The sequence below is a fragment of the Podarcis raffonei genome, chromosome 2 (assembly GCF_027172205.1).
Source record: "Podarcis raffonei isolate rPodRaf1 chromosome 2, rPodRaf1.pri, whole genome shotgun sequence".
NCBI lineage: Eukaryota > Metazoa > Chordata > Lepidosauria > Squamata > Lacertidae > Podarcis > Podarcis raffonei.
Window position 1 is genome coordinate 25077755 of NC_070603.1, and position 16356 is coordinate 25094110.

At 45.8% G+C, this 16356-nt stretch overlaps 2 protein-coding genes across 13 annotated transcripts in view; one reads left to right on the forward strand and one right to left on the reverse strand.

Annotated features, from left to right (window-relative positions):
* The window catches only part of ARSG (arylsulfatase G), a 119980-nt gene extending 105816 nt beyond the window's left edge, over positions 1-14164 (forward strand). For 6 of the 10 annotated variants that reach the window (XM_053375377.1, XM_053375379.1, XM_053375378.1 and 3 more), the window contains 4 exons: positions 534-624; positions 7096-7428; positions 9391-9648; positions 13556-14164. In XM_053375377.1, the coding sequence (XP_053231352.1) occupies positions 534-624; positions 7096-7394 (390 nt within the window). In that variant the 3' untranslated portion in view covers positions 7395-7428; positions 9391-9648; positions 13556-14164. Of the gene's footprint in view, positions 1-533; positions 625-7095; positions 7429-9390; positions 9649-13555 lie in introns of those variants that run through there. The other 4 variants (XM_053375380.1, XM_053375386.1, XM_053375381.1 and 1 more) reach the window with 4 other exon arrangements.
* Positions 9614-16356, reverse strand: part of WIPI1 (WD repeat domain, phosphoinositide interacting 1) — a 50718-nt gene continuing 43975 nt past the window's right edge. For 2 of the 3 annotated variants that reach the window (XM_053375388.1, XM_053375389.1), the window contains 3 exons: positions 15586-15707; positions 14390-14490; positions 9614-10155 (listed from right to left, as the gene is read on the reverse strand). In XM_053375388.1, coding sequence (XP_053231363.1) covers positions 10114-10155; positions 14390-14490; positions 15586-15707 — 265 coding nt within the window. In that variant the 3' untranslated portion in view covers positions 9614-10113. Of the gene's footprint in view, positions 10156-13101; positions 14491-15585; positions 15708-16356 lie in introns of all 3 variants that reach the window. The other variant, XR_008328747.1, reaches the window with a different exon arrangement.

Genomic DNA, 16356 nt, shown 5'->3' on the forward strand with positions numbered 1-16356 from the left:
GAATAAGGGTGATTAGCATAAATTTATAATAAAATAAGGCAAGATTTCGCTGAATAACTGTAAGAACTTGGAATACAGAAACGGAAAGTAAGAGGAGGTCGAGGAAGTAAGGTTCAGAAATTGGGTTATGAAATGGTACTTGTTTTATGTTTTATTATTGTTGAATGTTTGTTCATGTATGTTTTGTTTCTGTTATATAAAAAAATTGTTCAATAAAAATATTATAAAAAAAAGGAGTCTCAAAGTGGCTAACATTCTCCTTTCCCTTCCTCGCCCACAACAAACACTCTGTGAGGTAAGTGGGGCTGAGAGACTTCAAAGAAGTGTGACTAGCCCAAGGTCACCCAGCAGCTGCATGTGGAGGAGCGGAGACATGAACCCGGTTCACCAGATTACGAGTCCACCGCTCTTAACCACTACACCACACTGGCTCTGAAGTGTATGTAACCCGAGGTACCACTGTAAACCAAACCATTCAGTATTCCACTAAAAAGGGCTGACTTTCTAAGCTTCTGGTGCTTTCTTTCCCCTAGACGTTGTTCCATCCCAACAGTGGGGCAGCTGGAAAATATGGAGAGATACAAGCTCTTCGGGTGGACCAGTACAAGGCCTTTTATCTCACAGGTATGTTGCTTACTTGGACTTGTTAGGTGCTTTAAAAAAACCAACCCTGTGGGATGTTCCCTCTCCCCTTCTGACGCATTTCTGAATAAAACCAGTCATCTTCCCCCAGCACCAAATCAAATATTTAGCTGTATCTCTAAGACAGTTAACCATCCCCCTTCATTCCACCAAAAACAAAACCCACCCCAAGCTGAATAGATTGTTTTTAATTTTTAATCATTCTGTTTTGTTAGGTTTCCCAAAACTAAAAATCTGTTCAGCTTTTGGGAGGAACATCTCCCTCCCAAAAATCAGTTATGGGGCTTTTTCTTCATTTGGGGGGGGATTTTAAAAAATAAAATTACCCCCCTTGCCATACGTCTAGGTTTTCCTGGACATTTTCCTGATTTTGGGGAAATCCGCCTGGATGCCAAAATGCTGCCCGATTCCCGGGCATGTCTGGGAAAATCCGGACATATGGCAGCCCTAGTTTTGTAAAGATGGACACCCATATAGAGAATGAGAATTTAGGCCCACGGGTGGAACAGTCCTCTGCCAAATGAGCAAAGATGTCTTGGCAGATGTGTGTTTCGTGGTCTGCTGTGGTACTGCGTGACACTTGAGTAGAATATGGCTGGGTGAACAGAACAGCCACCCACCCAAAATCCACTCAGATCTTCTACAGTAGCTGTTGTATCCCCTAGGTTTGTTTAGAGGAATACCAGGAGATCCAGGCAGATTTTGAAGGGGGTTAAGAACCCCTGCAGTTGGCTGAGTCCCCAGACTCTGTTTATTTTTCCAGGGTGGTGCTTCTCTGCATCTGACTAGCAGAGCAAAGCTTTTTGGGTGTGCTGGGCACATGCCTGTAGTTTGCCTAAACTTAAAAATTGCTGCCTAAACTTAAAAATTATTTTGCGGCAGCAGCTACACACCCTGCCCATAATTTCTCGGCCCTTCCGAGGATGTGGAATTAGGGAGGAAGGAAAAGGAGGAGGTAGAGGAGAATGTGGTAGTAGCAGCAGGACCAGTGGAAGGAAGCAGTAGGCACAGGGGAGGCCACCATCTTGTATCCACCACCTGAGGCAGTTGCCTCAGTTTCCCACTTTGCCAAAACACATTGTGCGTTTGCTCAGGTATGGCTAAGAGGGCGCACTCTAAAAAAGAATAAAAGGAGAGGAAACTCAAGCTAGAGACCAAATCTTAGCCCACCTGCATTCTGCTATACAGTGGTACCTCGGGTTACAGACGCTTCAGGTCACAGACTCCGCTAACCCAGAAATAATACCTCGGGTTAAGAACTTTGCTTCAGGATGAGAACAGAAATTGTGCGGTGGAGGCGCGGTGGCAGCTGGAGGCCCCATTAGCTAAAGTGGTACCTCAGGTTAAGAACAGTTTCAGGTTAAGAACAGACCTCCAGAACGAATTAAGTTCTTAACCCGAGGTACCACTGTACCAGAATGCACTTCTGTGTTTTTTTAAAGAGATATTTATTAAAGTTTCCAATTTTTTATGCAAACAAAAAACAAACAAAAAAGTTAAAAACAAAACAAAACATATAGTTCATAATACATACTTTTCCATAACATATTTCTCTGACCTCCTCATACCTCCCCTTCTTGTATTCCATTTCAAGTTATTTGTTCAGCAAATCCTTAACTTAAAGCATTACAGCTTATAATAACACCTTGTTTTCTATCCAATCCTTTTTTTTCCCATATTCCTTTATATCATTACAGCTAGAAACCACTCAATTTCAATCCAGCATCATTCAACATTCCTTAATTTTACAATATTTCTGTAAGTAGTCCTTAAATTTTTTCCAATCTTCTTCTGCCGACTCTTCTCCCTGGTCATGGATTCTGCCAGTCATTTCTGCCAAACCCATACAGTCAATCAGTTTCATCTGCCATTCTTACAGAGTGGGTAAATCTTGCGTCTTCCAATACTTTGCGATGAGTATTCTTGCTGCTGTTGTAGCATACATAAGAAACGTTCTGTTCTTCTTTGGCACCACTTGGCCGACCATGCCCAAGAGAAAGGCCTCTGGTTTCTTCAAGAAGGTATATTTAAATACCTTTTTCAATTCATTATATATCATTTCCCAGAAAGCCTTAATCTTAGGGCACGTCCACCAAAGGTGAAAGAATGTACCTTCAGATTCCTTACATTTCCAACATTTATTATCGGGCAAATGATAGATTTTTGCAAGCTTGACTGGGGTCATGTACCACCTGTATATCATTTTCATAATATTCTCTCTTAAGGCATTACATGCCGTAAATTTAATCCCGGTGGTCCACAACTGTTCCCAGTCAGCAAACATAATATTGTGTCCAACGCCTTGTGCCCATTTAATCATTACAGATTTAACCGTCTCATCCTGAGTATTCCATTTCAGCAGCAAGTTATACATTTTTGACAAAGTCTTAGTTTTGGGTTCGCCAACTTTCTTATCCGAACAGAATGCACTTCTGTCTGCAGTGCGGATGAAGCCACTGGGCAGTTTTGTGGGGTACCCATTCCCCACACTTCTTCCCCCCTCTCCCCAGCCTTGACTTTAGTAGTTTACAGACCAGTCTTGCTGCTTTCAAAAGCCTTCTCACTTCCATTCTTTCTCCCCACAAGTAGCGGAGAGAAAGGCCCAGCGTTAAGGCACTTCTTTCTCCCTTTCCTAATTAGAAAAGTGTGCCTGTCAGCAGCAAGAGGGGAGCACTGCCCTCAAGATGCTGGCACCTGTTAGCATTCCTCTTCAAGATCTACCTTTTCAGCTTTCATGCCACACCGTGCGACCTTGCAGCTATTTTTATATCTGCACGTTCTTCTTTTTCTAGCAAAATGAAAATAGACACTGGTGGTGGCTTGCTCACCCATGCTGGGCCTTCAAGCCGGCATTCTGGAATGGGGTCAAGCATGGGCCAGACCTACAGAAACCTGCAGAGGCAGCTGCGACTCAGGCTTCTTGAGCTATAATTACCAAAGGGCTGCTTTCTTATCATCATGGGCTGTCACTGCACGTAATGTGTGTCCCTCTCCTTCCTTTCCTCCGTTGTCGTTCTCCCCAGAGACTCCTTGCCTGATTTAGTCCTCCTGCAAGCTTTTATACACACAATCTTCGCTTCCACTGATGCGATTGTTCATATACAGCACTTGAGCAGCTGTGAAGGATTGGAAGAGCCCTTTTATCAGATCAGTAGTTAGTTATTCCCTTCTTTCTCCACCCTGCCTTCCAGTTAAAATCTGGGTACATTTTATTCTCATCCCCCAAACAGGGCTGAGCAATATATTGATGCATCGTTCGAAACCAGTTTGAAGTCCATATCATGCAATCCATTTCATTCTTTTTGACCTGGCAATTATATTACAAATTGTGATGTGTGTTAGGGCTGGGCAATATATTGTCCAAAACACATTTGACATTCATGTCGTGATACCGGTTTCATAATTTTGTAACCTAGCAATATGAGGCGGGGAAAACTGAAGCCGGCCAATGCCTCTACATAGCGCTATCCTTATTTCAGACATCGTGATAAATCGGTATATCATGAAGTTTAGCTGTTGATTTATCATGATGTTGAAAACCAGATTATTGCCCAGCCCTACCCTCCATTAAAACAATGTAATCAAGGTCTATAATGCATGGTTTGAATCACTTAGGAAGCTGCTTTTATACTTGGTCAGACCAACGTGTCCACCTAGCTCAGTACTGCTGATCTCTCCACCTCACATCTTGCCCTACTTCAAGTCGCCTGGAAGTGTGCATGCAAAGTGTGTGCTCTTCCCCTGAGCTAGAGCCATCCTCAAGGCACATGATGCCTCACTGAGCTAGTCACTACTAGGTTGCACTCACAACGTCCTTTCCAAGTAACGGATCTTGAACACACTCCCAAAATCGGGTTTCCTGAGGGAAGAGGGTACCTAAGAACAAAAGGTGAGGGACATTGAGGCAGAGGCTAGAGGAGGAAGGGTAAAAGTAAAGGATCCCTGGCAGTTAAGTTCAGTCGCAAACAACTCTGGGGTTGCGGCGCTCATCTTGCTTTACTGGCCGAGGGAGCCGACGTTTGTCCGCAGTTTTTTCCGGGTCATGTGGCCAGCATGACTAAGTTGCTTCTGGTGAAACTAGAGCAGCACACGGAAATACCATTTACCTTCCCACTGGAGCGGTACCTCTTTATCTACTTGCACTTTGACGTGCTTTCAAACTGCTAGGTGGGCAGGAGCTGGGACCGAGCAATGGGAGCTCACCCTGTCGTGGGGATTCGAACTGCCAACTTTCTGACTGGCAAGCCCAAGGCTCAGTGGTTTAGACCACAGCGCCACCCGCGTCCCTTTGGAGGAGGAAGGGGTTCCTGAAACAATAGGCGGGCATGCCGAACCATCGGAGGTATATGATGCTACAAGTTTCCCGCCGTAGGATGGAGAGGGCACTTTTAGGGAGCAAAGGAAAAGGGTTGTGAGCCGGTCTGAAGAGGCCTCCCAAGTCCAGGCTATACTTGGCCTTGAGTGCCAAGTGCAAAACAGCAGAGTGCAGAATCCTGGTGCAGGGAAGCTGTCCTTAAGGGATGTAAACAACTGTTAAATTAGTTTGCCGGATCATTAGGAGGATGCTTTTGCTCTCTCGCCAGGGCTAATTATTACCAGGCAAATAGAAGTGCATGCTTGTGTGGGCAGAACACTTTGTGCTCCTGCTCCTCCTGGGTAGCAAGGTCAGGTTTGCCTCCTGTTAATAAGGACAGTCCGTGTACCTGAAGGTTTGCTTCCTCTGTGGTGTGGGAAGGAGCTCAACCCCTCACACGGTGAAGCGAAAGCAGCCAAGGAGTTAATTGGTTTCAACAGGGGCACCTTCTTAAGGGATGCACCAACTATCTCCTTCTCCTCAATGGCTTTAATGTGGTTCATTGGTGTTGCCATCCGCGTTTTTGTATGGGGAAGTTTTGGTCTGTATAGCTGTGGTTAATGAGCAGGATGTTTTAGATGAGGTGTCCTTGTACTTAGGTATTTTTATATATATATTTTATATATATATATATATATATATATATATATATATATATATATATATAATATTTTTTACTGAGTTTTCCACATATAATCACATTCTATTACATAATATAACCTGAAACATTGCTCAAACTGAGCATCGATCTTTCATCCTTCTTTCTGACTTCCGAACATAATTATTAAATTCTTAGCATTTCTATAGCCACTTTTTTACCTTCTGAGTGTACTTAGGTATTTTTAAATTGTCTTTTTATTTTGGGGGCTCGAGGATCTGACACTGGTGACACCCAAATATATAAATAACAGGCAGTGGCGTAGCGTGAGGGGTGCAGGGGGGGCTGGCCGCACCGGGCGCAACATCTGGGGGTTAGGGTTAGGTGGCGCAAATCCACGGGTTAGGGGGCGCAAATCCACGGGTTAGGGGGCGCAAATTACTTGCCTTGCCCCGGGTGCTGACAACCCACGCTACACCACTGATAACAGGCATTGCCTCGAGTGCTAGCAGAGCAGGGAGCTGGAGAAGTGGTACAGCCCAGATGTAGGATTACCACAATGATGGTGTTCTACCTCCACTGTTAAGAGACATTATCCCTTTAAAATACCAGTTGCATGGAGTCTGCAGTGGCTCTCAGGTTCTGCTTGTGGAATTCTGTACACGTCCAGCTGGCCACTGTGAAATAGAAGATGCTGGACTAGATGGGCATTTTCTTTCGTCCAGCAAGGCTTTCCTTGTGTTATCTGTTGGTTGTGAGACGGCCAGTAAAGTAAACAAGTCCTTGTCAAAGGGTTAAACATAGGAGCCTACTCTTGCCCACCTTGGCTATTCCTCTGTTTGATGCTCCTGTTTTTCATTGATGGCTGTAGTATTTTGTGTAACAGCAGAATTCCATTTTTCTCGTGGCATTTCACAAACTTTTAAAGTGGGAAACCAATGTCGTCATCATGTGATGCTGGTATCGGGTCCTCCTGAACCTATCTTGCATTATTTCCAAGGAACGTCTTCCATACTTCCAAATTTTGCATTTAAACAATAAACAGAGAAGCACCCAACTGCAAACATTTCACAGATACGTATTTCAGACACTGGACCACCCATTGCTCCTGCAACCAGTCCATTCTTGTAATGGGCCTGTGCTTACCGTATTTTTCGCTCTATAACACGCACCCGACCATAACACGCACGTAGTTTTTAGAGGAGGAAAATCCGTAGGCAAGCCACCCGTAGGCATTTCCTCCATAACACGCACAGACATTTCCCCTTACTTTCTAGGAGGAAAAAAGTGAGTGTTATGGTGCAAAAAATACGGTAGTTCCCCTCCACAAAATCAATTGGTAAAAGTGCTTACCATTGGCTGTTGGTAAAAGTGCTTACTGTTGCTTAACCTACACTAATGAGCTCTGGGTGTTTTTCCTTTTAACTGCATGGCTTCTGCAACAGGAATACCTGTTAAAAGATGGCAGCCCTAACATCTTGCATGCCTCATCTGTTTCCAGGTGGTGCCAAGGCCTGTGATGGGAGCATTGGGAAGGAACAACGCCATCAGCCACCTCTCATTTTTAACTTACAGCATGACATCCAGGAGGCGGCACCACTGGACACTGAGACTGCGGAATACCGTGCTGTCCTGCCAGTGGTGAACAAGGCTCTCCTGGACATTCTGTGGAATATTGCAACAGACAATGTCTCTACAGCGGACTACTCTCATGACCCAGCTGTGACACCCTGCTGCAACCCACAGCATTTGGTCTGCCGGTGCCAGTTGGCTTATTCCAACTCATCCCAGAGATGCTGAGCTGATACGGAAAGTGAAGCCTACAAGACTTAAGGTTAGAATAGCAAGGGAAACTTTGTTACATCCTAAACCATTCTGATAATTTTGGGTTGAAAGGTGGTATGTAAATATTTTGAATCAGACTAGATTTCTAACATGGCTCTAAGTCTTTATGCACACAAGCCAGGATCCCTAATTTTAGATCTGCTTTTTACAACTTTGGCACTACTGTAACCCAATACCTTGGGTTACAGACGCTTCAAGTTGCGCATTTTCGGGTTATGGACGCGCCGAAACTCGGAAGTACCGGAACGGGTTACTTCCAGGTTTTGGCGCTCGCACATATGCAGAAGCACTAAATCCTGCTATGCACAGAAGCGCCAAATTGCAACCTGCGCATGCGCAGATGCAGCACTGTGGGTTGCGAACATTCCGCATGGATCACGTTCACAACCCGAGCACCCACTGTATTGTTAGCCCTTGTTTATACTTTTGCTTTGTTCTGCTGCACGTTTGTATGTATGTATGTTGTTGTTTTTTACTTTCAACTTTGACTGTAAAGTACCCAGAGAATTTGTTCTTATTATTTACTTGATTGTTTCCTTACAATAACTGTATTTTGTTTAAACCAGCGCAATCCTATTGGTGGTGGTGTAGGTGGGACACAGAAGCATTCATGGTAGAGAACTATTGCCACATCCTCAGCCCTGCTGATTTAATGCGTAATACTTGAGGGACGCAGATGGCGCTGTGGGTTAAACCACAGAGCCTAGGACTTGCCGATCAGAAGGTCGGCAGTTCGAATCCCCATGACAGGGTGAGCTCCCATTGCTCAGTCCCAGCTCCTGCCAACCTAGCAGCTCGAAAGCACGTCAAAGTGCAAGTAAATAAATAGGTACCACTCTGACAGGAAGGTAAACAGCATTTCCGTGCGCTGCTCTGGTTCACCAGAAGCGGCTTAGTCATGCTGGCCACATGACCCGGAAGCTGTACGCCGGCTCCCTTGGCCAATAAAGCGAGATGAGTGCCGCAACCCCAGAGTCGGCCACGACTGGACCAAATGGTCAGGGGCCCCTTTACCTTTACTACTTGAAGGAAAATGAACTATATGCCACCCTAAAGACTGGTGTAGTTCTTAGTGCTTTGGAGAAAAAAGGGGCTTCTGGGTCCAAGGCCCACCACAACATGCGTCTCTCCCTGCAAAAATAAAACTTTCTGCAGGTGTACTTGGAGCTCCTCTGGGGATGCACATGCTATCCTGTTAGAAGAGCGGCGTATATGCAACTTTCTAGGGGACCCTCCCACCTATAAGACTGTAGCCTTATCGCTTTTTCTTTTTTTGTAAATGGGGACATTTCATCTCAGCAGTGGTGGCATTTAACTCCTTAAGCAATTACTACTCTCTGTAAAAGTCACCTCAATCCAGTGCTGGAAGCAGTTACACTCGAGTGGCGGCCACCCAAAATGGCAACATGTCTAGTTCGCCCCCTCCATCATGTCTGGCATCACTTACCTGTGACCTGATTATGCATTTCCCTGTCTCCATCTCTGCATCACAGACTGCCAGGGCTTGCTGCATCTTGACATCAGGATGAGATGAGTTAGTTGTGTAAGGTGTTACAAACGGGGAGACGAGAACCAGCCGCAAGGTTGTCATTTTTATTTTAAGTAGGAGCCATGGCCCAAGACATTTGAGGGGGTCTTTAAAATAGGTCTTAGGCATATGGAGTCACTGCAAGATCGGGTAGAGCCAACTACAAGGATCTGAAAATCTAAAGAATTCTTATTTAAATAATAATAGTGACTCGGGTCCTTACTATGCTATAGACATAATTACCGTATTTTTCTGTGAATAAGACACCCCCATGTATAAGACAACCTCTATTTTTTGAGCCCAAAAGTAAGAATTAATTCCAACATTCCGTGTATAAGACGACCCCCAATTTTAAACTTTAAAAATTTGGGGGGAAATATAGTCTCATACACAGAAAAATACATTGTATCTCTTTCTTTGCAGGCAGGATGGTCCACAACATACGAAGGAAAATAAGGGAGGCAATTCTCATTGTGGATCTCCAGACACGATTCTCTGAAAATAGCAACTGAGGCATGGTGTACAGTAGAAAGAAAAAGGGATTCTATTTGCAAGCAGATGCAGCAGTTCCACTGGTAAAACTTAATCAAGACTGACATCTTTAGGGCTCCGTTCAAAACAACAAGACAGAACGCAAGGCGACAGCTGCTGCTGCTGACACGATGGTGACTTTATTAACAGGTATTTAAACAGAGTGCCAACACAGTAAGTTGGAGTTCTCTTTTTTTTTCCTGTCTCCCTAATAGGTCACTGCAAAAATATTATGCCTGGGTAAAATATTATGTATATATACTGTACAAAGGACATAGATCAATAGACTTCTGTTAAGTACATTTATACACGACATAAATTAGAAAAGGGCAGGCATGTGTATAAAATTCAGGTTCTTTTGTGGGGGGGTTACATTTACACTCGAGTATAGAGCAATGTGCATATACAGTACATTGATACCAAACCCACGCAGCACTTTTAAGAGAATACACACAAAGGGCCAGAAAGGGTTGGGCTAAGAAGAAACATACTGTGTTAAAAGCACTGGAGCGCCTCTGGCTTCCCCCCTCACTTGTGGGATCTTCCACTTTCCCATTTTTTGTTTCTCCAAACTACCTCCCATCCGTCGCTCCGTGCTCTGCTGTTTGCCACTCCTCATGACCTCTTGTTCGTCTGGCTTCCACGGCACAAGTTTATCTACCAAAATCAAAACAGAAGGGCCTTACTTTTCCCAGCAGCGTGCCGTTGAGCAGGGAGTGTGCTGTAGCCGGACTTTGCGAACATGCAGAGGAAGCAGCAGGGAGGCAGCTTGCCATGCAACTGTTTTGCTTTCCGCAAAATCTGTGGGTCACTTAGGTTTTTTGTGTGTCCTTAATTCAAAAGAATCATCTGGGCTGGGAACGGACCCCAATGCCCATCTTAGGGGGAACTGAAGACTGAGAATTGTGTTTTCTGCTTTAAACAATGAACCCTTGTCTTGGTTGTAAACACAGCATGTGCTGGGTCACCTGATACATTGTGGTTCCCCAGCCACCACCAGCACAGCGCACCTCCTGTCTCCCCTGTGCTGTGCTAGCAGCAACCAGGGAGCCACAGTGAATCAGCAGCTGAAATTGTCTGCAAAAGGCAAAGGCGTCTGGGCGGGCTGTGTTTTTCCTCGTGGGGTCCTTGGTCGCTCTGGGAGGAAAGAGTCAGGCTGCCCAACTGGATGAAGGCAAAGGCAGACAGATTCACAGAGCCTGAACATGCTTCTCAGGCTCTGTGTGCTTGGTTGCTGCCTGCCTGCCTTCGCCCAGGAAGGTGGGCTGTGTCTTTCATCCCAGAGCGACCAACCACCCCAAGAAGAAAGACGCAGCTTGCCCACTCGGGCAAAGCAGGCCGGCGCCTTTGAGCTTGCTGATGTGAGCTGGAAGGGAAGGGTTTGATCAGCTGCAGGGTGGGTGGGAAGCTGCCCACCCCATAGCTGATCAAACCCTCCTACTGCTCTTGCTTGCAGAAGCCACAGCAGTATGGGGTTGGGCGATGTATCTCTACTGCTTCTTCCTCCCCACTTAGGGGAGAAAGCAGCAGCTGATACACATTTCAGCCATTGTGATATATCAGCATATGCTGATATTTAGCGGCTGATACCTGGTTTTCAACACTGCAATGTATCGCCCAACCCTAACAATAGCTGGAGTTCCTTGTGCTCCTGTATGGAAATTGCTCTTCCACGAGCATAAGTGATGCTGCTGGCGCACGGCAATCATGTTTTTAGTGGCACTTGATCCCAAGCTGCTTGGATTCCACAGGCATACCCATCCACAGCTTCACATACAATGATGCTTTCCACATGAAGAGCATCTTAAAGTAGGAGAAAGTATGCACACCATCGTCACCTGCAACGCATGCAGAACGCTCATTTCACATTGTGGCAGTTACATTTTTACCCTTGCCTGGACAAGAGAGCTTGTAGTCTTGGTGCTGTAAATTAGATCTCCTAGCTTTCGCCTCCTAACTCTCCCCTCTACCTCCTGTAAGTAATATGGAGGAATGGTAGTGGAATGCCCAATTTAGCGATGTGAAGGTTGCAATACGACCCAGACATTGGAAAAAACTTCTAGCACTTGGGTCTGGTGTGGCTAGTCCACTTTGTCCAAATTGGAACGGGGCTAATTTAGCAGTTTCTGATGTGTGTAGATACTTCCTCCTGTGCAGAAGACAGTGTAGACATACCCTTTGAAAAACCTCTTTTTATGCCAGTATATTAGCAATTCAAGGTACCGTCCTTGCCAAGGAGGGCCACCCTTACAAGCCATGGACTAGAATGGACCTACCCTCTATGTCAGACATAGAGCTTCAAAATCAGAAAGGGAGGTCCAGTGTGGAGCTTCCCTCCCCACCTCTGCTAGCTCCAAAAAGGGCCGGTCCAACTGACCTTAAAAGTACTGTCAGAAGGGCCAGAAAAAAAGAGGGTATGCTGGGAAGTGGCTTGGACATCCCCCATACTAGAGAATTATTCAGTCAAGCTCCTGAAACAGAGATCACTAAATCTCTACCTCCCCTCCCATTGTTTATAATGGGATGATAAAACAGATGGATATGTATGTCCGTTACACACAGACCCCCTGGAAAAATGACATCCTGCCCTGCCAGCTTGAGCCCAGCAGTCAAACTGTCCCCGCCTGCACTGTTAAGAAACCAAATGCTTGCTACAATATCCATGGAGAGGCAATTTCCCTATGAATAAGGCACATCATCACACCAAGAGTTTCACAGAGCACTGAGGAAGATTCCTAAAGTAATATGGCAAGTGGAAACCCCCATAACAACCTGGGAGGTTGGTACAAAGGAGAGAAAAATAATCCCAAGTTTCTGATCCTAGAGAGATGACAAAATACTAAGAGATCGCCATCCACCCTCCTCTATTAAGGCAGCCAAAGGTAAAAAGAAACAACTCTTAAGTGCAGTAGCTTCTCAAACAGGATGCTGAGCGCAGCGCGCAGCCGAGTTGTGACCAAACCCCAGAAGGTCAATAATCGTACATATGCATGCACGACTAACACAACCATTAATCCAAATTGCGAACACTTTACACTTTTAAAATAGAACACTAGTCTTTGTGGGTTGGATACTGCCTAAGTGTTCATGGCCATATGCGGAGGGAACAGTTTAATTATCGCAAAAACAAACAAACCCAAAAGCTCCTACGGAGGCCTAGCAAGCAGGGAACATTGTGATTGCTCAGCCTTGGCTTTTTCACCAGCCCACACAACTAGTAGCAAATGTCAAAACTAACCCCGTTACATCAGAGGTGCAATGTGCCACTTGCCTGGCTGTCTATGGCAAGTAATACCCCCAGCTCCATCCTGTCTCTCACACCTACCATGGCATTCCTCCCCCCTCAGACACAAAGAGAAGATGAGGCAGCCTTGAAGGTTAGGGGAGAGCGAGCTTGCAGGTGCCATACATAACAGGTGGCTGATGTGTGACTCTTCCAGTGTTGCTGGACTCCCATCAGCCCCAGGCAACATGGTCAGAAGTTGGGGATTGTGGGAGTTGTAGTTCCACAACATCTGGAAGGCTTCCCTAGCCCTAGACCAAGTTAGTCCTCTTCCAGCCTCTAAACAACAGCATAAGGCTATCTGGGACAGTTCCTCTCACCTTTAACAGCCCGGGGCAAGAGTTTTGGCAGCGGCAGGCAAGGGGAAGCAGAAGGCGTGAGAAGCGGCAACAGGAGCAAGGCAGACAAGCGGTTGGGCAGGTAGGTGCTTAGCTCTGCAATAATGCTTGGATCACTTGATGCTGTTAAGACACAGCATGGAAGTCACTTCCCCATGACTCAATACAAGACCATGCAAGAGGGATGGGACCCTTTAGAAGGAACATAATACATCACTTGTTACTTCTTAGAAAATAAATAGCATTGATTAAAGAGACGCTGGGAGGTAGCAGACTTCTATTACAGAGAGGGGAGAAAGATAGCGGGAACACAAATAAATGTCCTTAAGTTTTCCAGTTTCCAACCTTCCTTGCTAAAGACAGGTTTGGTCTGTATATGCAGCAGTAAGTAGGCTTGGGCTGCTGATCGCTTTCTCTTTTTTCTCTCCCGCCACAGGCTGGTCCTACCTCGAGAGCCCAGCAATGGAAGAGCAGCTCCATCACTAGCACGACTGCTGCCTGGTCAGCACTTGCTCACTGCACCTGCCCATTTCCCCTTAAGTAATGCTTCTACCTGCGCTACCATTTTATACTGCTGCCTGTCCTGCAGGTCTTTTCCTCCACCCAGCCCAACATGCAAATAGCAAAGCTGGGGGGCTGAGCATCTTGCTGGTATGGCAAAGCTACCAGCAATAGGACTGGGTTGGGAAGGAATGGGGGCATGGGCTGCAGTTGCCCAGAACCCACAAAAGCCAAAGCCACGAGTCAGTTTTATCATTTTCGTTTTGGTCACTTAATCCAAACACACATTCAAAGGACCAAACAGATGCCCTTAAACATGCCTCTTTCTGACATTTGAAGGATTCCTCCCACCTCTTCCATCTCGGAGGTGTTGCTGAAGCTGTGAATGCAGAAATGCAGACTTGAACTCTGAGCGTGCCCTCCTCTTGGGAAGATAAGAGGGTTTGGGTGGGAATCAATTAAATGGTCTGGAAGCATCTGCAGCTGTAGCACTGCTGAACCTCCGCAGGAATGGACCTGCTCAGTCAGTTCCCTGGGCCTGGGACACCAATGCAACAGTAGGATATCAGGATTATAAATAAGATTTTGTTCCCAAGCCCCTCTCCCAGAACAGTGGGAGTTTATCTACCCATTTGTAAGAGCATAACTGATTTAGTTGCCGCGGGCTACAGAAAGGAGAGGAAGGGACAGCCCTTCTGGAAGAAGAGGTTAAACGCTTTCTTCACAGCATGAGGCCCATAGTGCTCTCTTAAGTACTCCTAATGCTCACAGGTGGAAACTCATTTTCATCATCCAGACACACTGGCCCAGTGGCGAATTCGTGCTCCGGTATAACCTCTCCTCGAAGGGCTCCTCCATCTTCTGAGTAACCTATTTAAGAAGGAACAAAATACTGGAAATAAGTACAGCTGAAAAGCCCAAAGGCTGGGCAGACAGGGGCGGCATTTGGTGACTTTTTACTGAGTGCTTTCCCCCCTCCTTCTGCAAGGTTTGGCAAAACACAGAGAAGTGAAGGGACTTGCGAGAGCTGCACCAATACTGCAATTGCCAGACTGTGGTGGGGAGAAGTTTCCATTCTAATGAAAGCCTCAGGCTTTCCACTGTGAATCAGACATGCAGAGTTTTGATTCATGTGGGATCTTCAATAAGCATTAGTGGCGCCCAAGGCTTTTCATAAAGGACGGACAGAAACACATTCTAACTTGTTTGCACAGACAGGATAGAGGAAAGAGTCTTACTTAGGGGAGAGGAGAGTAGTCAAGCGAGTCGGTTCAGATTTCTAGTGGCTTTGCTTGGGATGACATGAGCAAAGCGCATCACCAACATGCAAGCAAGGGAGTCTGCGTTGTCTATTAGACAGCACAATGGGTATGTTTCCTATAATTACATTTACTTTGCAGTTATAAGCAACACAGAGCAAAACAAGATGTCCAGAAGACATTTGTTGCTGTTTCTCTGCATTACAAAAATAAAGGAGAGGTAAAGGTTTGCATCAGGGTGATCTATTCTTTTTTTTGCTTTATGGTTGCTGAGATTCTTGGGAAGTTGAATTCTGTGCGCATTATCAGACTTTATTCTTCTTCTAAACTTCTACATAATGCACCCAGCCTTGATGGTTTTATATCATACAACACGTGTGGCTTGGCCTGGCAACGCTGGCCACCTAGATTTATGTTGTGACAAAGAGCAAAGGGTGCTGAGCTGCTTCAGTTTCTTTTGTTTGGTTCTGAGGCAATGTGAAATTAAAAGCGTGAGGAAACACCTGGCCTTCTGCCTATGGCCAGACCCCTTCTTCCAGGTACAGGGCATCTGAAGAGGTGACAGATAAGAAAAAGAACCTTGTTTCCCTAAGAACATCAAGGGGGATGTATAGATACGTCATTATCTGGGGATACTTAGCCATGAACAGTTCTGGTCTGGCTAAACCAAGAGCCTGAAGATCTTGAATGACAACCTGACACTCACCTGGCACCATCGAAGGTGAAGGCACCGAACTCTGCCGGGCTACCGTTGCAGCATAAGTCTGAGGTACTGGGGGGCGGAGATCGTTTTCTTTGTTCTCTTCTGCCTTTCCCAGGTCAAGCAAGCTGATTGTATGTTGAGGCAGGGAAAAAAGAGAATAAAATTAGTTACTACCTCCCAAGCTACCCAGTAACATCAACAATGCATGTCCATATTTCACTGTGATGGGTAGCAAAGTATAAGCTGGATGGCTGGTGCATGTGGGTCTTGTGCCGTGGTCTCATCCATCTCTGACCCATATGTTGCATTGGTTTCCCAACACAAATGCACAACGGGAAAACCTCTCTATGCAGATGTAGACAGCACAACCTCTCCAAAAAGGACTACGTTGGCATTTGGAAGAAAGGGAGGAGAGTGCTGGGACGCAGGTGTAATGTTGCTGTGGAGGTGGGGAAAGGGACCTCGGACCACACCAGATCCTTCAGACCCCTTTTCTTCAGTAGCGCAGCAGGTAAGGGAAATAGTCTCCCGTGCACTGTTATCCTAATCTTGCACCACCGCCCTTTCAACTATCCGTCTCCTTTTCCCCATCTTTGCTCAAGCTACTTATCCAAATTTGTAGACATACATATGCATACCCATATGCATGCAACACAATGTTATGCAGGACCTCAAAGCAAGCCCAATTGCCTTTCCATAACCACCGAGCAACCACAGTGTCGTCCCACACTTCTCCCTTACAGAGAAGACGGCAGGGCTCTCATTTAACATAAG